Genomic DNA, 21,805 nt, shown 5'->3' on the forward strand with positions numbered 1-21,805 from the left:
CATTGACTGTGGCTCAACGCTGCTCAGGGAGTTACGATGATGTTACAATGCTGACATAATGGAGTATTTACAGCAGTGGAAGATCAATTTGAGACATATGCACAACTAGGTCGATGTAAACTGCCTTGCATCCACCTAACTATGTAGTGAGGACCAGGCCCTAGAAAGCTTTTAAAGGCCACCGTTCTAAATGATGGCAGAATAGGGTCTCAGGATACATTTCTGGTTATAGACGTATTCTAACAAAAACAGTCAAGAAAAAATGAAAGTTCAATAATGTTAAAAAATAAATTGTATGTACTTACTGATTTTTTTTTCTAAAATGTTTGTTTAATTAGATTCACATAGATATCCCTCGTATGAATCCTGAATCTTTAAGACTTCAACCCAAAGTAACAGAGGTAAGAATTGTTGTCAAGTAATTTTAGCTGTTTAGATAATTAATTTCTTAGTACTCCCAGACTGGCTATATTTTTTACTAGAAATTACATTATACATATGATTGCCATCTTGGCTTGAGAACAATGCTTGAAAAGCAAATAATCAATATAGAGACATGATATAGTTGCAGCCTGAGAATAATGTTGAAAAAATGAGAACGCCAGTGAAAGGTCAAAGGGGTGAATGGGGTCATCTGGACTGAGCCCCAATGTGTTTGAGTTTTTCTATTTGCTTTTTTGATAAACAATTTTTGTTGATCATCCGTGGTCACTTTATCAAATGCATTCTTTTCCATGACCCATGTATCCCATGCTGCCCAACATGACTCTAAATCACTTTGTCTGATAGAATTTGCCATCACAGACTATGCTTTTTTTTTTTTTTTTTTTTCTTTCTGGCTTATTTTTTGTATTCCATTCTCTTGTATTATTGGTTGCTGTTCCTCCTCCTAGGTTAGTTTTGGTTTTGGTTTGTTGTAGTTATTAATGTCTCTGGTTTCCCCCCCCCCCCCAGTAATTTAAAGCTGTTCTGTCTGTAATACTTAAATACTACATGCATACATAGTGTTGTACTTTAAAGAAAGTACTTACAAATATTTAATTAGAAACATAAAATAGATTCCTACATATGAGGTCTAAATACTTGTTTTTTTCTTCACTGTTAAAGTTTTTTCAGTTGCTGTTTGCAGGTTATAAATGTTATCATGGAATAAAAGTATTCCTTTGAACTCCTTAAAATCTTTACAGTGGACATCTTTGGCCTAAACATAAGTGTTGTACTTGAAAACGGACTAAAAACATGGGAACTTTTTATTCAACGGGTCTGCTCCCTGCGTATATGGAAAAAACATATCAATTTCCTTTAGTGAAAAAAATGCCTTTTTTCTTTTTATTTCAGTTAGCACTGCAAAGCTAACACTGAGTGAGCTGAATTCTGTTCTTGCACAGCATCTGTTGTGAGTGCATAGTCTGAAGACGGAGGGGTTACACAGGTTGTAATTGAGGGCTTAATTTTATCTGGAAGACCTCTATTACTAATGGTGATATGTGAGGGAAGGAATTCAGTTTGTCTTTGAGTCCAAGTTGGATTAGCAGGCCTGACAGTTAAAAACAAGTAACCAAACCCAGTAAACTCTTCTCAACCCCATCCCCTGCTCTTCCCCAAAATGCATCGTACCTCCCAAAATAAAATTTAAAATTCCAAATATTTTTTTTACTTGTAAACTGAGCACATTTGATATGGAATGCCTACAATGCCATTTTAGTCATGTTTCAAAGTAGAAGCATTCTTTACTGTGCGATGTCACTAACGTTTTTTGGGGGGGGGGGAAGTTTTAAGGCAAGAAATTACATGTGAACACTTGGAATATCACCATGCCCACTTGTTTCTGTAATTGCTGGTGCACCAAGACTTGAATGTGACTACTAACTCACTTGCAGATCTTGTTTTTATTCCACTTAAAGTAATTTTTATAGCAGGTATATCTGTCACCGTATCTGGAATGGGTCACAACTAAGAGAGCCAAACTCAGGGCAGACTGTCAGAAAATAGAGCAGACACCCCAAACTGGCGGTATATTCTATCATTTGATTTCACCAAGCCAGCTATAAAGGTTCACTGCTGGACTTCTATACTAGTTTTACCACCGAGTACAGACCGTATCCTTGGGCATTCCAGCCACTTATTACCACCCAGGCAAAGTGGACTTCACGACGAAAGGTTATTAATACCAAATTCACCACACATTAGGTTCTTCCAGGCCCAGGTGGCTAGTCACTTACCTAGGTCAATAGATACTTCAGATCACATACCAAAAATAATGCTGTACCCCAGGGGTCAGCAACCTTTTAGAAGTAGTGTGCCGAGTCTTCATTTATTCACTCTAATTTAAGGTTTCGCATGCCAGTAGTACATTTTAAGAAGGTCTTTTTCTATAAGTCTATAATATATAGTAAATAAGGTTTTTAAAATGTTTAAGAAGCTTCATTTAAAATTTAAATTAAAATGCAGATCTTATCAATTTAGTGTGATCCTTGCCCTCGCTTTTTTTTGCTGAGTTTTCCAATGTCTGGCACATATTTGGATATTTTAAGCTGCACACAGGCTTCTGAGTGATTGGTTGTTAACCGGCTCCGAGAGGGACAGAGGACAGATTTCATGTGTGAAAATACCTGTTCACACAGGTATCTGGATCCAAATGCTGAAAGCATTGTAAACGCAATTTTCTTCAAACAGTTAAATTTCACTGGCAGGGACGTCCAGCAGGTCAGAATAGAGGCCCCATGATCTCTCTCGGTAGCTTCAAGTGCACTCCGCAGAACTCCAAACTTTGATGCTCACAATTCTGAGCTTTTTAACTGAATGAGCTGCATTTCGAAATCTTCAACACCCATCCACTGAAATACAGACAAATCCAAGTCGCTTTCGTTGCACTTTTCAGGTTTAATTAGAAAAGAAAGCATGGGCCAAATTGCTGGAAGTCTTGAAATCTGTCAGAAAATTCTGATTCCTGTTCTTTCATGTACATTCCAATCTCATCGACACTGACAGTGCAATGTGTTGATAGCTCTTTTATTTGTTGGAAGTAGTGGAAAGTCGAAGTTTGAATATCCCAAGAAAAAACGGCTAGTTTTACAAGAAATGCCTTCTAGGCTTCATAAAGATCCAGAACTGTTTGCTCTGCACCCTGGAGACAGAGGTTGAGTTCGTTTAGGTGAGCGGTGATGTAAGTTAGAAACATGAGCTTACACAGCCATTTGTCATCATCCAGTTTGGGGTAGTTTTGTCTTTTTTCCGACAAAAAGGCCTTGATTGCATCAAAACAGTTTACAAAGCACACCAAAACCTTGCCACGACTTAGCCACCGAATGTTGCTGTGAAGTGGAATGTCGTTATAAGCACTGTCCATCTCTTCTAGCAGTGCTTGAAACTGTCTGAGTCAAAGCAGATCGAGCAACAAGGAAATTCACAATTCGCACCACTGTATTCATCACATTATTACGCTCTGAATTAGAAATTTTAGCACACAGATTTTCTTGATGGTTGATATAGTGAAATTTGACTGTCGGGCGGCCAATTTGATCTTCAAGTAACTTTACAAATCCCTTCTGCTTTCCGACCACAGCAGGAGCACCATCTGTTGTGTCACACAATATTTTTCTGATGTCAACTCCTCATTCTTCAAAATGGTTTACAAAACTTTCCACGATATCTTCCCCCTTTGTTGTACCATCCAGGGGTTTTAGGCAACAAAGTTCCTCTTGGATTTCATTGGAAGCACAATATCTTTCAACAACTGCCAAACGTGGAACGTCATTTATATCCACGCTCTCATCAACTGCAACGCTAAACACTGCTGTGTCTTTTAATGCAGTTGTCTGATTTTCGTTAATGTTTTCTGCCATTTCGCTTGTGTCTCTCAACTGTTCTGGCAGAGACAGGCAGTTCTTTTATTTATAAAGATATGATCCTATTTGGCAAATCATTGAACAAAACCTGTGAATGGCTGAATTTTTTTTTTTTTATATTTCCCATCTGTAAACCGCTTTCCGCTTTTTGCAATGCACTGTGCAATCTTGTATCTTCCTTTTGTGGCTTGTTTTTTACTTACACTTAAGCATTTAAAAAGACTGCTTTGCTTCTCATATCGTGCTACTGCCTTTTTGATTGATTCAGTCTTGTCTGCTTTGTCAAGAAAGGTTTTCTCGTGCTTCGTTTGAAAATGTCGTTGAACACTTGATGTGCGATAAACAACGCTTTCACAACAGAAAGCACAAACAGCACGGTCCTTCTTTTGAATGAATCCAAATGTCTGTCCAAAAAGGCTGAAATGAACGGACATCTAACTTTGCTTTCTTAGGAGCTGACATTTTATCAAATATACCCCTCAACTTACAGTGGGAAAAAAAAATTGTGACAGACGGCATGCACAACATCAAACGCAGTGCGCTGTTTCACGTCGTGTAATAGTGATGTAAGCAGCAAATCAGAACTTTAAAATATCCCTGTACAATGGAGCTGGAACAATTTTTAAAGTGGGGGTGTTGAGCTGCGCCCCCTCTTGCCCCTGTCTGCACCCCTCACTGCCCCAGGCTGGCGCCAGTGGGCCACGGCTGGGGTGGCTGCAGAGCCCCGGGTTGGCGGCTGGGACCCTAGGCCAGTAGCAGAGCGCCTCCCCCCCCCAGACTGGTGGCCAGGACCCGGGCAGTATGAAAATCAGCTCGCGTGCCGCCTTTGGCATGTGTGCCATAGGTTGTCTACCCCTGCTGTACCCAATCCTTAGTTAATAAATCTTTAGTTAGCTTACTAAGAAAAGAGATGAGTTCTTTCAGAGGTTAAAGCTAGTAAAGTACATTACAGATGAATTAGAGTTTATAAATCCAAAATGCTAGCAGGGATGTTGTATCTGCTTGTTTCTATAAGTCTCTCTGGTTTCCCAGAATGGTTCTGGGGACCTCAGTTCTTTGTTCAAAATTTCCTTTGTCAGAGTTCATCAGTCCAGAGAGATGTGGTAGGAAAGAGGTGGTCAGGGGCCTTTTGTTCCCACCTTTTATATCTTGGCCCCCTTTCCTGGAAAAATCAGCTGTGTCATGGGGTTAGGTAGTCCATTGCCTAAGTGCTGGGACACACAGCTCCAACGCCCTACATGCTCGTCCACCAGCCCTTCATACGAATTGCACATTTTAGCTTGCACATTTGCTTACATGTTGTCATCTGAGGTGTTTTCGGGGTTGATGTAGAGACGTCCTTATTTACAACTCCTCTGTTATTTCTAAAGTGCTAACTTGTGGGCATTTCTCAGACCAGAACGTGTTTGAGTCACAAACTTACAGCAAAATTTCAGAACTCCATGCACAGTGTCAATACATCCATTGTAATGAGATGATAATATACAGCAGATCATAACCTTTTCAATGATACCTCACAAGGCATTCTTTGTACAAGATTTATCACAATGTTGTAAAAGTTGTGACCACATTAGTGTAGATGGTCACCTTCCCTTTTATACAGCATCACCATATCAATTTTGGTTTTCTGTAGATTTTCCCTTATTCTCTTGTAAAAGGTTGTTCATCAGATTAAAAAAAATTGCTGTGTGTATTACACAAAAGCTTATGTTAAAAAACATAATTAAGATTACAAAGTTAAGCGCTCAAAATAAGGAAATGCTAGAATTATGGTTACCCACACATCTTTGATTTGGCCCCCCTGTACATATGTATTATACAATCATTTTTTTTTTCTTCTGCTTGGACCCCTGCCTCATTCGCTTCACAGGATAGACCTGCTTTGGAGATGAATGAGGGCTGTGTAGTGAAGGAGGCCATTGTCCATTGGACCACTGCCTCTTTTGTTGTAGTAATTGGCAGATGTGTAGTGAAATGAGGTAGGACATTGCAGGAAGAGAAGGAAGATTCTGTTGTGTTAACACAACTGGTCTCATGGCTAAGACAGTTGAATGCTGCCTTGGAGTAATAGATTCTATTCCTGCTTCTGTCACAGCGTTCCCTTGTGATGCTAACTTGGTCTTTTAAATCAGACTTCACAGATGGTCCCCAATTGTGTTTTTCCTCATTTTTGGGGTGCTTGACTTGAGACCGTAGGATCTGATTTGCAGCAGCACTGAACACTCATAATTGGAAGTGAAGTCAATGGGAGCTGTGTGTTAAACATATGAAGTTTTGTAGAATGCTAAGTATTCTGAAAAATCACGTCCTAGAAATCTCTAAGTGGGCACGCAAAATTAGTGGATGCATTTTTTTTTTAAAGTGGGAAAAAGCATGTTATTTCCCTAGCCTCTTTCTTGGAAATGGGTGAAATTGGGGGGGGGGGGGGGGAATCCAGCCTAATGTGTGCATAGCTGATATTTTAAATTTCAGTTAAAATGATTAAACTTTGGCAAATTTTGCAACTGAAAAAGGGACTTGTAATGGGAGGAGTTGGGCAACCTTAATAGGTGGTGCTACCAGCTACCTATAATAAAGTTGGCAATAGGACACATTTTTGTGAGTTTTTGTGTTTACTTATCTCATAATTCATTTTTCCACCTTTGGGCTCATTTGATAGCAAATTGGCTACAGTTCACAAAATCCCCCTCCTTGCTGCACCAGTCAAATGTCCTCTCTCCGCAGAGGTGGGTGTCTGAATAGCAGGTACATGGCCAATCTCTGGAGTCCTAAGGAATGGAGTGGAAAGCATGCTCACCTGTACTGGTGCCTTTACCCTCCATTTATTCCTTCCCTTCCCATCCTAGAGCAGATGCAGAGATCTTGCCTGGGAAATGGGAGAGCTTTCTTGAGCACTTCCTGTCACCCATTGGCCAATGAGTGGCGTGTGTTTGAGAAGCAAGTTGGCTTTCGTACATGCCCCCACCCCCAACTGTATTTAAGGCACTGCCCCACCTTCCCTACCTTCTAGTTGAGGTATTATTCCCAGTATGCTATGGTTTTCATTAGATCCCCGGTTTTGGGTACTGGGAAGGAAATTGGCAGGGTGTCTGGGGGACCTTTCATCTTCCTATTTTTACCATTCTCCTATGCATTTTGATCAGCAGTCTACCAGCTCTGCTTTAGTTTAGGGTAACCAGACATCCCAGGGTAGAGGAGCAGTCCCAATTCTATATCCTGTTTTATTTAACTCACCACTTATTTCAGTGAAGAGAAGGAGCGAGGAGAAGAGTAAAACAAAACAGATACCATAGGATAAAGACAGAGGATATGGACAAAGGAGTGGAGCAAGAATTTAAATAACACATATGGGGATGAAGGAAAAGGAATTTTAAAAAAAGCTCAGAGAAAGGGTTCTTGGGAAAAGATGGGGACAGATTAAAAATACCCAAAAGGTTGTGCAATAGACAATGGGATATAGAAAGATTAAATATTAAACATTTGAACTATCCCTATATTATATCTGAAGTACTGTTTCCAGAGATCAAATATTGAAAATATTTTTATTGTAAATGATTTTACAGGAATTTTTTTTAGTTAACCTACTACAGTTTTGTAAAACTTAGATAATTTTATTTCAGAGAAGAAACTGCGGTATGAAAAATTATCTAATCTTTTACCCTGCCAGTCCAGGATTGCTCCTTATAATTTAATGTGCCTGTGAGTTAGGCCCTGATCCAGTGAAAAACTGAAGTAGGTGTGCCACTGTAAGCATGTAAAAGTGGTCTCACTGAAGTCAGTGGAACTATACCACATGCTGGATCAGAACCTTAGTGTTTTGAAAGTATTTTGTTCTATCTTAGTGTTGAACAATTGCAGGGTCACACGTGCAAAAAATAATTGTTGTGGTTTCAATATAAACATAAAATTACCTTCAATGCCATTAGAGTCAAATACAGCAGTTCAAGATCTGTTTTAGCTACAAGGTTTTGATTTGAGAAAACTATGATTTGGAGGGGAAAGAAAAAACTCCTTAACACAATTCAAATTAAACCAATTCAAATTTAAAATGTTTTATGCACAAGTCACCTCCTGTCTAGCAAGTCACCTACTGTTCAGTGATTTGAGGACAAGATAAAGATGAATGTAAATTAATATAATTCTAATGAGGTGGATGAACTGTTGATACATTCCTATTTTCTAACAAATGTAATACTTGAAGTGTAAATTACAAACTGAACAGGAAATCATTTCATGTTATAAAAGTGCACTACCATATTAATACTGTCATGTACATCTAAAAAGAGCAAATGCTGTGGCATCTTACACTAATATTTTTCCAGTTTTAGAATTTGTGGTATTGAGTTGGTACATACTGTGTGGTAGCTAGTTTGTAGTCCAGTGTTTTGACTTTTAGTTCTTAATTTTTGTGGTGGTGATGGTGATGATGATGATTATTTTTTGGCAGGTTATATAGTTCAAATGAGGAATTGTTTTGAATAATTGACTCTCTCCTCATATTATTATAGTGTGAGCTTTTAACAAATTTTAACCGTGTTGGCATATATTTTCTACTTTGATTCAAAGATAACAATTGCATGGTTCAATAAAACTTAATTTCTAATTTTTATAGCATCTTACCATGCCAACTGTATTTCAAAACTCAGGATTAAATACTCAGTCTGCTTTGAAACAGGACTAGATCAAAGTGCATTAACCAACTGTTAATGCGTGTCAGCAAGGTCCACATGGAAAGCTAATTCGCTGCAGGGTAGTGAGGAGTAGATTCGCATGCCAGCTTGCTGTGAATTAAATGTTTCTGTAGACAAGCCCTTGGTTGTAATTCTGTATAGGTTCTTATACCTTTATCATTGTAATATCTGAGTACCTTCCAATAGTGCATTAAATGATGATGTAACTGATGTCTGTCATGCATGGGTCCATCTCTTTCTCTTTCCAACAGGATTGGATTGTGTGCTATGTAGTGTGTTATTTTGATACCGTTTTTTAATGTACACGCTGCTCTGTGTGTATTAGAGAGGTCAAAGAAGTGTGCCTTGCACTTGGAATGCAAGGTATTGAAGTCTGTGATGATCCTTATTTCCGGTGGGAATGTGTTCCACAATCTTGGACTGGCCCCCAAGAAGGCTTTGCCTCCTGAACAGCTCAACTGTATCTTTGTGGTAGAGTAGTGAAGACAGCATTAAAGTTGAGGAGAATGAGGAAGGGGATAGGAAAAAAAGTAGCAGAAAAAAATAGTCACTAATTTAAATGTATGAGAGCAGTTTCAGTACTGTATCCAACAATGAAGAAGTATTGAAATCAGTTGAGGATATTGTTGCATAAAAAAGACACTAGAGGACCGAAAACTATTCTCTCAAGCATTTTTATGAAAAAAGGAAAGTTTGTGATGGACCAAGAATAAGTGTTTGGGTCAAGAGAAGGTTTAAAAAAAAAAAATCGAATGTCAAAAGTAAATTGTTACAAAGATTTGTTTTACATAAGAACATAAGAATGGCCATACTGGGTCAGACCAAAGGTCCATCAAGCCCAGTATCTTGTCCTCTGACAGTGGCCAATGGCAGGTGCCCCAAAGGGAATGGACAGACAGGTTATCATCAAGTGATCCATGCCCTGTCACCCAACCCCAGCTTCTGGTAAACAGAGGCTAGGGACACCATTCCTGCCCATCCTGGCTAATAGGTAATCTTCCATGAATCTATCTAGCTCCCTTTTGAACCCCGTTATAGTATGGCCTTCACAACACCCTCTGGCAAGGCGTTCCAGAGGCTGACAGTGCATTGTGTGGAAAAATACTTTCTTGTGTTTGTTTTAAACCTGCTACCTATTAATTTAATTTGGTGGCCCCTTGTTCTTGTATTATGAGAAGGAGTAAATAACACTTCCTTATTTACTTTCTCTATCCCACTCATAATTTTATAGACCTCTATCATATCCCCCCTTAGTCGCCTCTTTTCCAAGCTGAAAAGTCCCAGTCTTATTAATCTCTCCTCATATGGAGATTCTCCCCCCCCCCTTTTCTGAACCTTTTCCAATTCTAATATATCTTTTTTGAGATGGGGCGACCACATCTGCACGCAGTATTCATGGTGTGGACGTACCATGGATTTATATAGAGGCAATATGATAAAAAAAATACCATATTATCTATCCTTTTCTTGATGATTCCCAACATTCTATTCGCTTTTTTGGCTGCCGCTGCACATTGAGTGGAAGATTTCAGAGAACTATCCACAATGACTCCAAGATCTCTTTCCTGAGTGGTGGTAGCTAATTTAGAACCCATCATTTTATATGTATAGTTAGGATTGTTTTCCAATGTGCATTGCTTTGCATTTATTAACATTAAATTTCATCTGCCATTTTGTTGCCCAGTTACCCAGTTATGTGAGATCCTTTTGTAGCTCTTCGCAGTCTGCCTGGGACTTAACTATCTTGAGTAGTTTTGTATCCTCTACAAATTTTGCCACCTCACTGTTTACCCCTTTTTCCCGATCGTTTATGAATATGTTAAATGGGACTGGGCCCTATCGACTCAAAGCTAAAGTTATATTTATATTTATATTTATATTTATATTTATATATATATATATATATATATATATATATATATATATATATATATATGGAAAAATGTTAAAGGGACACCTTAACTTGATTAGTCTAAAAATTTAACTGTCATAGGGGAAGGTAAATTATATGCAGTATCCCGTCTGAGATGCCTGCTACACAGCGTGTGTGTATTTCTTTTTAAATTATTAATTAAGCCTCTGTTTTAAAACACCACCATTTTTAAATGTGAATTTGAGATAGAATTAAGATATTTTATCTACTTCAGCAAAATATATTGTATGGCCCTACTCTTAGCCAAGCTAAATTGGATAGGAGCTCAAGTAACTTTTTCTTTTTTCTTTTTTGGCAGTATTTGGTACTGCAAAGGAAATAAAATATTCCAAAAAGACTTTGAAAGTAACACTTCAAATAGTAAAGAAATGAGACATACTTATACTCCATGGATGGGCTCCATTCTCCAGTGGATTACCCTTCTAGTTATAAAGTCAGAGGGAAGTGGAAGTCTCTCTAAGAGCTAGGAATAGTTTCATCTTCAGTGTACTTTGTTGTGTCTAAGGTAAAAGATGATTCTCTACTACAGTATTTGGTGATCTGTGATGCCTGGCATATTATTGATTTACTTTTCTAGATTTCTATTTTTTCCCAAAGGGCAAAAAGTGTCTAAATACAAATTTACATAATAGATTGTAACAATATAACTGTTCTGCTACCATAGGTTTCTGATTTAGAATAATACAGCTAGAGACATGAGTGTTAAATGGATATTGATAATTAATCTAGATATGACATTTTACTGTCTAGTTTTTCCAACAGGTTAATTATTTAATCTGCACAGTGTGCATGAAAGAACAGACTGTAACATTTTGTTTTTAAAAGTGGAGGGGTTTGAGTTATAAAAAGGCAATCCATAATTTTTGTTGCATTCTTATTATCATGTTGTGGCCAAGGAGTTTTTCATGTGAATTTATTAAAAAAAAAAAAATGTAAAAAAAGGTTTCTCCTAGGCTATTGCTTGTTATTAACAGTCACAGTCTAGAGGGAAATTTTAGAGCTGAATTATAACCTTTGAAATTAGGCTGATGTAATGAAAATGCTGACAGACTCAACTTCAGCACTAGTGCGTGCTGCCAGAATAAAACATTTTAATAATTATTGTTTAGTAGAAATTACCATAAAGAGGAGAGATATCTTGTAGGTTAAAATGAATACAACTTTTAATTAATTTGCTTTTGCCAACTAAAACATGAAAATCATGTAAGTCAACGGAACTTTAATAGGTACTGCTAACCAGTAAGGATTCATTGTTAAAAGCAATTTCAGATTCTTTTGGGTATGTCTATACTACCCGCCGGATCGGTGGGCGTCGATTTATTGTGTCTAATCTAGACGTGATAAATCGACCCCTGAGTGCTCTCCCTTCGACTCCTGTACTCCAGCTCCACGAGAGGCGCAGGCGGAGTCGACGGGGGAGCGGCAGCAGTCGACTCACCGTGGTGAAGACACCACGGTAAGTTGATCTAAGTATGTCAACTTCAGCTATGTTATTCATGTAGCTGAAGTTGCGTAACTTAGATCGATTTCCCCCCCCCCCACACACACACCTCCCTAGTGTAGACCAGGCCTTTGTGTGTTCATTAAACACAGGCAGAATTATTTTGGGCTTTTTCTATTGATGGTCCTTTGGCAGATAACATAGTTGCTTAAATAGACAGCACACTCTTTTAAGTACGAGTTAATGTACTGTACCTGAGATTTTTTTCCTTCAGTGTAGTCATAGGTGTGTTGATCCCAGATAATGAGAGAGACCAGGTAGATGAGGTAATATCTTTTATTGGACCAACTTCTGGTTGTGAAAGTTACAAGTTTTCAAGCTTCACAGAGCTCTTTTTCTGGTCTGTGGAAGGTAATCAGAGTCTCTGAGCTAAATATAAATTGGGATTGATTAAGCTTAAGTGGTTCACACATGGTGTAGGAGACCACTTAAAATGAAGTGGGCAACTAAGGGTTAATAGGAAGTGGGGTGTGTTACAAATTGTTGTAATGAGCCATAAAAACAGTGTCTCTGAGTCCATGGTTTTTAGTGTCTACCAGAGTTATGAATTTAAGTCCCCAGGATTGCCTTTTGAAGGTGTTGTGCAGGTTTCCTTTGATGACTGGGCCTGAGAGATCAAATATGGAGTGACTGCTTTGTGAAAAGTTTTGCCCACATGGTATTTTGTCTTAGAGTTCATTTGAGAGTATAGTGATTGACTGGCTTCATCCACATAGTTGTTATTGGAACATTTGATGCAGTGAATGAAGTACACCATATGTTGTGATAGGCATGTATAGGACCCATGAATCTTGAAGTGTGTTCTGGTGATATTGATCATATTAAAAGCCAACTGGCTGTTAGCTAAGGCTGCAGAGCAGACTCATTAATTGCTCTCTAAGTGGTCTCTGTGGCACTAGATGGGACAGAACACCACACCCAGAAGGTGTGTGGGTTATGGCATTGTCTGTCTCCAAAAGTGAATGCCGCAGTTGCTTTGTATCTGTTCCTGCTCGCTGAGTTTGTCCCCAAGTTGTCTCCCCATGGGATTTGTTAATGGTGCATTCCATTTCTTGTCCATATTTGTATTTGTATTTACACAATCAAAGGCTATAGATTAAAGTTACCTCCTGGGCACTGGGTAGAAGTAAACAAGGAATATTTGCTTCTTTCTCATGAGTTTTATGTATTTACTTTTACCGGAAATTGTCATGTGAAGGTTCTGCTGACTAAAGTGGGAACTAAAATAGAAGATCCAAGGATGGAGGAGTAGCGAATCAACCAAGGCCCATAAGAAAGGGAGCAAGATTATACTCTCTCTCCTAACTGTAGGACCTCTGCCAGAGCTTCTACAATTGTCGGTCAGCGTATTCATAATTAGCATCTTATTTGAGGGTTTAATAACTGTTATAGGCATGGTTTAAATGAATTTTCTTAGTCATGATGGCTACTCTTTCTGTGATTTGTCTGTGTTAAATATTTAATTATGTTTTGACAGCTTTTGATTGTAAAAACGCCTTCCGACACTTTAGTCTATCATGTATGTGCAGATTATATGAAAAAAATGTAGTTCAGAGGAACTTTGGACTTTATGGGGCAAGAATTTATTTTTTTACTTTTTGTCCTTTCTTTTTAATTCTAGTTAATACAAAAAGAAACTATATATGATGAAAACCTATTGAAAATTATTCAAGGCCTGAATTCCTTTAATGCGATTACAGCAAGGAAATTCAAAGTTAATGTTTAAGATGATTGAATAGTCTCCTTTAGATACATGCATATAGTTCTCAATACTAATGCGTTAACTCATATCAAAGGAAGAATTGGCATGTAATGGGCAAATCTCACAAGGTTCTGTGTTTAATTTCAGATCAGCATTCCAAAGTTTGATTGTTGGTTTAGGAATCAAGTTGGAAATCTCCCATGTGGTTAATCAGGCATACTGTGAGAACGATTCCATGGTGACTAGTGCGAAGCTTTGTCTTGGGGTGCCCAGGACTCTGAGACACCTTGTTCATCCTCTTGTCTCAATGAAGGAGAGACTTGCTGGTGCTTAACTGCGTGTCTGTTCCCAGGTACCGCCAGTCTTTAGCCACCCAAACAATCTCCTCAGAGCTCTGCCAGTCCTTACTTTGCATTGCAGGTTAACAATAGGTGCATGCCTATCCCCAAGCGCATCTGGAAGCATCCTCCTGTAATATTCAGCCTTTGTCATTGGACATCCACAGTAATTACCAGGTCTGCTGTTCCCAAAAAAAAAACACACAGCTTGATTAGTACAACTCAGGTTTGGGTCCTTTATAACACTACATCATGGAGATATATTTATAGTGAAACAATCATGAGTATTACTAAAGGTAAAGATTTAAGAGATACCAAGTAAGGATAATGGAAAAAGAAATGGTTACATATAAAACAAAAAGGACAACAGGCTTTTTAGAGTCTAAATTTAGCTTTAAGAGGCTAAAATCCTTGTCTAAAGTAGCTTCTCACCTAAAGCAATCTCCTAGCACAGGGATTCTCAAACTTCATTGCACCGTGACCCCCTTCTGACAACAAAGTTACTACATGAGCCCAGGGGGAGATCCCGAGCCCGGCTTCCCCGTACGGGGGAGAGGGGGCCGGAGCCCAAGCCCTGCTGTCCCGGGTGGGGGTGGAGCTCAAGCTCGGACTCCATGACTCACATTGGGATCCTGACCCACAGTTTGAGAATGGCTGGGATCGACTGTTATTGGATGTAAAAGGTGCTGTCCTTTTTGCTCTCTGTGATGGATAAAAATGTCCTTTAGCCTTCCTCTTGTATTTCCCCAAAGTCATTGTTCTTATCCCCAGAGTCAGTAAAAATCTCTAATGTGTTTTCTCTAGTGCCTGGTGACTTCATGTTGATTTCACATCCTCATGTTGTCCTATGCAAATTGGCTTCTATTATGTTGACTTATGATGATTAATTTACATTTGTCAGAGGTACATATTTTATCTCTTGTCTGGAAGAAACCTGTTTGTTAGCTCTGTCTGGGATACGGGTTTTAAAACATATGTTTAGTACATATACACAACTTCTTAAATATCATCTGTACATACAGAATGCAATAACTGTGAAGATGTCACATAATATTCTTTACAGATAAATATTATGACAGCAATGTGATAGGTATAGTAAGTTTGTCAGGCCTAATAGAAGTTGTAGAACAGTGAACCCTTTGCCAGTTGGCATTTAGGGGTTCTTAGGGTCACAATTAGTACTATAGTAGAAACTTACATCAAATAGCCTTTCTAGTAGCATTTTGGGCACTTCAGCTTCTGGATGAAATCAGGAAATCGAGTTGAAAACAGAAAAGGAAAAAAATTACACTGTTTCAAAACTCAAATGACTTGGTTTGTTTCTCATATTATCCATATGCATCCAGCCAGATGTAGGATGTAGTTCTGTCTTCCATTTAATATGCTTAATTATGGGGCTGCCCTCGTCACACAAGAGTTAATTTGAAATGTCAGCTGTTAAGGCTTTGATGAGCTTTCTAAGTGCTCTAAAATTCACATGTACACCTCTACCCCGATATAATGCGACCTGATATAACACGGGTTCGCATATAGCGCAGTAATCCCGGGGCTCCAGCAGTGGGGCTCGGGCGGCGCTTTAAAGGGCCCAAGGCTCCGGCTGCTGCGGAGCGGCGGCAGCAGGGCTCGGCTGGCGATTTAAAGGGTCCGGGCTTCCCGCAGCTGCCGAAGCCCGGGGCTCTTTAAAACACTGCTGGAGCCCTGCCGCCGCTACCTCGATATAACGGGGTTTCACCTATAACACGGTAGGGATTTTTGGCTCCTGAGGACCGCGTTATATCAGGGTAGAGGTGTATGCTCACACTGTATTAAATTGCTGTGCATTGCTGAGGCGGTGTTGGTAGTGCAAATTTGGAGTCATTTGAGCATTTTATCTGAGCTGTTTCCTCCATTTTTGTACCTTTTTTAGTCTACATTTATTCCTCCTCCCAAAGATCTAAAAACTGATATTGCCTGAACAGGTTTGATTTTGGCTAGTGTCCGGCACCCAGCAAGCACTGTTTATATTGTTCTTAAGGGATTGAATTGGATCTATAAACTGTTAAACACCTAGGGTCTGCACTAGAGAAAGTGGCTTGTGCATATACTCTAAGACTGCTGCTCTGTGGCGAGCAAGAGTGTATAGAGGCTTTCCTGATGTCAGTCAGTGGGTGCCTCAGAGCAATATGCTGTAGATATTAAAACCAAGTGCCATCCAAGGACCTGTGAATCCAAGTCTTGCCCTTGGCAGATTTGTGTCTGCTGTGCAAATTACCTGCATTCTACTTCAGGTTAGACTGAGGCTGCAGAAGTCTCTTCTTTTGGAAGTTTTGCTTCAGGGGCGGAACTTTTTGTTTGAGCCAATATTTTAAAACACTTTAAAACCCATATGCCTAGGTTGTTTTGAAAGTTGCAGTTCCTCATCAGGGCCAGAGATGGGGCAAGTGTGGGGTTATTGGTAGAGCGGGTTACTGAGATATAGCCCCCCGACAACGATTTTTACATTCAAAGTGCTCTAAAACCCACGTCCATAGGGGGATCATCTTGAAACTTAGCATTTTGTAACAGGGGCTTAGGCCTGGTCTACACTTAAAATTTAAATCAACCTGGCTTTGTCACTCAAGGGTGTGAAAAATTCTCACCCTGGAGGGCTGTAGTTAAACTGACTTAATCCCCAGTGTAGACATAGCGAGATCTACAGAAGAATTCTTCCATTGACCTAGCTGCTGCGGGAGGTGGATTAACTGCAACGACGGGGAAAAAACCCCTTCTGTTGAGGTCAGAATTGTCTACCTTATGGAGCTACAGCAGCATAGTTGCAGTGGTGCAACTGTGCCACAGTAGTTCCCACAGTGTAAATGTGGCCTCAGGTAGAGTTTGGGGCATGTTTGGGGTCACTTGGTCAAATGGTTCTTGAGATGCAACCCCATACAATGAGCTGCTAATAAGAATCTGAAACATTTTCTAACTTTTTTAATGCAGACAAGGAAAATACTAAGGCTCTGACCTTCATAAAACTTATATTACTGAACCGCCCCTGAGCTCAGCAATTCAATATTCAGGGACCAGTTTAGAAACCTTTCAAAGGTTATTACATTATAAAGGCGTTAGGACCTCTGATTATAGACAGTTGGTATCTCTGAGAGCTATTGTTTCCTAAGGAACTCCTTTTTTGAGTGACCTACCTAATAATGTACTTACACGGTGGCCAAGGACTACGAGTTTGAATCTTTTCCTCTAGAGATTTGTGTGATGTGCACATTAGTCCCATCAACCCACCAACTGCTAGGTGTCTGGGCTACAAGGGAGTTGTTTTGAATGGTGTGTGCAATTTTGGGAAAGCTCAGAACACCTCAGGTATACCCTCAATGTAATCTTCCCAAGTCCCTATCCTAGGAAAGTTTGGGGGCAGTAATGTGGCCAGGATATGACCCCCAGTATGGTGGCCTGGATGGCTGGGCTGATATGGGAGGGTCTACTTGCCAAGTAGAAAATGACACCAAAGAGGCAATTACAGGTGTAGGGGTCCCAGCCAGGGTGAATTGGTTATCTACTGGGAGAAGCTCCCTCTGTTCCTACTGGGAAGCACTAGGCATGGGCTGGGCACTGGGAACAGGCATGCTTGTGTGGGGAGATTAAAATGGATATACTCAGTGCATAGTGCAGGCATGCAAGCTCTGAGATTGGGCATGGAGGGATGAGAACACTCATTGAGCTGAATGGAACAGTTCACAACTCCCGGAGCTAATGCCTAGAGCTGCTTGTGCCTTTCCAGAATGAGTAAGGGGCTAAACTTAAACCTCTGAAAACTATGAAACAGAGCAAAGCTGATGCCTTCCTCCATCACACTTCCACATAACCTTAACTCTGCCCCCTGGAACTAGCAATAGGCACTGGGACAAAACCAAACCTTACCTATCCCTAACAAAATCTGCCACTTTCTGTATTTTTGTGCTGTGTTGTCCAATAAAATTCTCAGTGATCATTCCTCTTCATGTGCTGCCAATAACCCTCACAATGCTAGATGTGGCAGTATTGATTCTGGCATTAGTTGAAGCAAGTTGCCCGAGCTCACATTACAGCTGCACCTCTGCCCAGATGGCAACTAGAAGAATTCCTGCCCTCCCCCCCATCATTTTCTGGCTTGATTTATGCAGGAGATCAGAGTCTACCATCACAATGGCCATTTAGGAATATTTTTAAAAGCTTGTAGAGTTTCAGGGCTGCTAAAACTGCGTCCTCTTTCACCTCTAAGAGGCAGACATTCCACTTGGTGTGACATGAAGATAGAGGGATATAAGTGTGCTTTAACCCATTCTAATGCTCTGTTATGTATTTTCGTTGCCCATCCGAACTGCTCGTCTACATTGGCATACACACGTTGCTCTACACCCTCTCTGCGCTGCATTGCAGCTCTGGTATTTTCTTGGCATACGTTACAAGGACATACAGTGTCAGCTGGGACTTAACCAAAGAAAATCCTTAGGACAACAATGAACGTGTTAACATATGGCAAGTCTTAGGGGGTTCATCTGAAGTAGGCGAAGTGGTTGAGTGTAGGTTGGGGGCTTATCTAGCCTGTTTTTGTGAAACTCTACCTAAACTCAAATTATATCCTAGTCAAGAAAAGGTTTAAGTTTCCCCCACACTGTTCTTCTTCATGCTCTCTGCTGTCTTCAACATGCTCAGAAAGGGTACAGTCCTATGGTCTTTCACAAGCACTTGTTAGGCCATTGTTCAAGGAGGGCAGAGTTAAGGTTCTGTTGGGGTGTGATGTGGGAGACATTGCCTTGACTCTACATTTCCTAGTTTTCAGAGATTTAAGTTTCACTACCCTACCTATTCTGGAAGGGTGCAAGGCAAGCTTAACTATAGGTTTTTGGGGGGTGAATTATTGCATAAATCTACAGTGACCTATCACAGAAGTATGAATAGACCTTTTGTTATTTTGGAAAAATACAAAGTATGGTTCTTAGTAATATATTTATCTTTGAGAGGGATTGGGGGGGGTTGTGGAAAGGTGAGGTAAAATTCCCAAAGGGGGGAAAATCTTACTTTTATTTTAAAAGCTCCAGTGATAAAAGTTCTTTTTTTGGTTACTAATATAGCTGAATTATGTACAAGGTTGGTTTTAACGTGCTAATATCCTGAAAGTGCTTTCTTTAAATAACTGAGAAACTTAATTAATGTTGACAGTTAATTATGAATACCAGTGTTCATGTATGCTTCTGTATGCATACTTTTAGTGCTAGTTATTGTCTATGATATTAAATTTGTCCTTCATGCTTTTCAAGTATCGTGTTTAAAATGTACTCACCATTTAATAAATTCCTTGCTTCACAGTTTCTTTAACTCTCTTTCAGATTTTTGAACGAATTTTGTTTATCTGGGCAATACGTCATCCAGCCAGTGGATATGTTCAGGGAATAAATGACCTTGTTACTCCTTTTTTTGTAGTCTTCGTTTGTGAATATATAGGTAAGATTTGGTACAATACTTAATTACGAATTGGTGATTTCAGAAAAATATCCGCATTTTAGTATAACGGTTTAGCTGGATAAATAAATTACATTTGAGTATATGAATGGTCATCTGGTGTATAAGGATGATATATTTGGCAAATGTAACTATATAACAGGTGATTCCCTTAAATATATATGGGCAGGGAAGTGGCGGGGTATTATTTACAACTAAAACTATTTACATGTTTAAAATGGTAACTTTAAGGTATCCAGGCCTATGTTACAAACTAAGGTCCTGATCCAGCAATCTGATTTGTGTAGATACTCATTGACTTCTGTAGTACTCTGAAACTTTGTCTGCATAGAGAGCTATTGGAGATGCAGGAGGAGTCCCTAATGGATCAGATGGCAAGGCTGAGGCCTGCTGGACTTTTTAGAATTAGGGCATACCCTATATTATACTGTTGTCTTTTAACTATAATTTAATCCTTATTATGATCATAAAGACTGAAGACTGGACTCGATGACCTCTCAAGGTCCCTTCCGGTCCTAGAATCCTAGAATCTATGAATGTTTTTATAAAGGCTGGTTTTGTGTAAAAGCTGTAAATATCCAGGAATAATTTTTGCCATCATTTTATTTTAATTTGCATTATGCATTATAACTAAATTATTGAAGGGAAAGCTATTGTAAAAATTCACTACTAATTATAAACTATTGGGTTATGCTTGTGTAAATCACTGACACATTTCAGATTGTAGTTTGTTCCATTTTAAATTCCTAATCTATTTTGTAGTTTGTGTGTGTACTGCGTAGACTCTTAGAATAAATATAAGTCATTATTAAGGGTAAGCAACAATAGAGTGGAAAATAATATATTTGAAGTTAACTGTTTTACATTTCCCTTAATTTCTTTTCAAATATACATATAATGAAAACAATCACAGTTGCATATATAACTACGCAGGACATTCTATGAAGTGCTATATATGTGTGTATACATAGTACATTGTATATTGTGTATATATCTTTACTTTACTCCTCCTCCAGCTCCTTCTTGAGTTATCCCATCAATGTCCTAACCTAGACTGATTAGATTTAATGGAGGACAGATTACCCTTGAGTGGATAAAAGACTATCCATTTATTGATTTGCATGGCAACACTTCTCTTGCTTTGTTTCATTTCTTGTTAAATAGGAAGACTTTCATTGCTAAGCAACTAATGAGAATTACTGTTGCTTACTCCCTAATCATCTCTTAAGTAGGGGTAGAGGCCTACTCCTGAGAGTGCTTGCATTTCTGCCTCTTACTCCCTCATTTGACAGATAATGAAAATGTTCTTAATGATCCTAGAACAGTAGGATCTCTGTTGGTAGACTTTAGAGTTGTTAATTGAAATAAGAAGTTCAAATGAGATGTGATTAGAGAATTGATATTCCATGTAAAATAGACCATTTAATTAATATGGTAAATAAGTTTGTCTTTACCACCAACTTTCCTTGTGAGACCCTAGTGATTGTTAATGTATTTGCCTGAATGTCAGTACGATGGGATCAGAGAACATGACTGTTTCAGTAATTGTAGTTTTTTTTTAAACTGGACAACAACACAGCAACCAAAAAAAGTAGTAAAAGTTGATATGCCAATGAAAAGATGTGTGTATCTGTGAATTACATTTTAAAAGTCTCATTTCTATTAGTTACTTATTAAATAGGGATACAATATTCATGTGAACTATATTTTTCCAGTATATATTTGAGTTTTTCTAACCCAGAACATTTAAAAATAGTCATTCCTCCCAAAATTGAGATTGGTTTAAAATCATTAAATTAAAAAAACAAACAAACAAACAAAAAACGAAAATAAGCAATGAATTTGTTTTATTTGCCTTTGGTTTTTGAGCCTTCATGGTGGTCTCCAGTTATATTTTCAAGGTTTTTTTTCCACAACCTAGGCCTAGAATTGTTTTTAAATGAAAGCTGATATTCTTACCTAATCATAGGCTTCTAGAGATTGGGCTTTAAGAAATGCACAAAAAATTGTGACACTTTTGATAAAGATGTGAGAATTGGCAGCACTGAATGCTTTTTTCCTTGATCACTAATTTCTTATAAGATTAAAACATAGTATTGCAAAAGTATATTAAGTCTATTTGGATAAAAATTGCGAGAACTAAATAACACACTGGAGTTAAATAGTATTTCTGGACGTTGGATAGATTTGTCAAAACTTGTGTAGTGTTTAATCAATAGACATATAGCACCACCTTTTACCCCATGGCAGATTTTAAAAAAATCTTATGCAGATTTTAAAATGATACAATTTTATTTGCTTTAAATAGCAAACTAAACAT

The 21,805-nt window shown here is 38.7% G+C and overlaps 1 protein-coding gene across 4 annotated transcripts in view; it reads left to right on the forward strand.

Annotated features, from left to right (window-relative positions):
- TBC1D22A (TBC1 domain family member 22A) overlaps positions 1-21,805 on the forward strand; it is a 441,804-nt gene that overhangs the window by 89,205 nt on the left and 330,794 nt on the right. For all 4 annotated transcript variants that reach the window (XM_024216533.2, XM_024216565.2, XM_024216541.2 and 1 more), the window contains 2 exons: positions 339-401; positions 19,353-19,467. In XM_024216533.2, the coding sequence (XP_024072301.1) occupies positions 339-401; positions 19,353-19,467 (178 nt within the window). The remainder of the gene's footprint in view (positions 1-338; positions 402-19,352; positions 19,468-21,805) is intronic.

This window comes from Terrapene carolina, unplaced genomic scaffold (genome assembly GCF_002925995.2).
Source record: "Terrapene carolina triunguis isolate 2854851 unplaced genomic scaffold, T_m_triunguis-2.0 Scaffold68, whole genome shotgun sequence".
In the NCBI taxonomy this organism is placed as follows: Eukaryota; Metazoa; Chordata; order Testudines; family Emydidae; genus Terrapene; species Terrapene triunguis.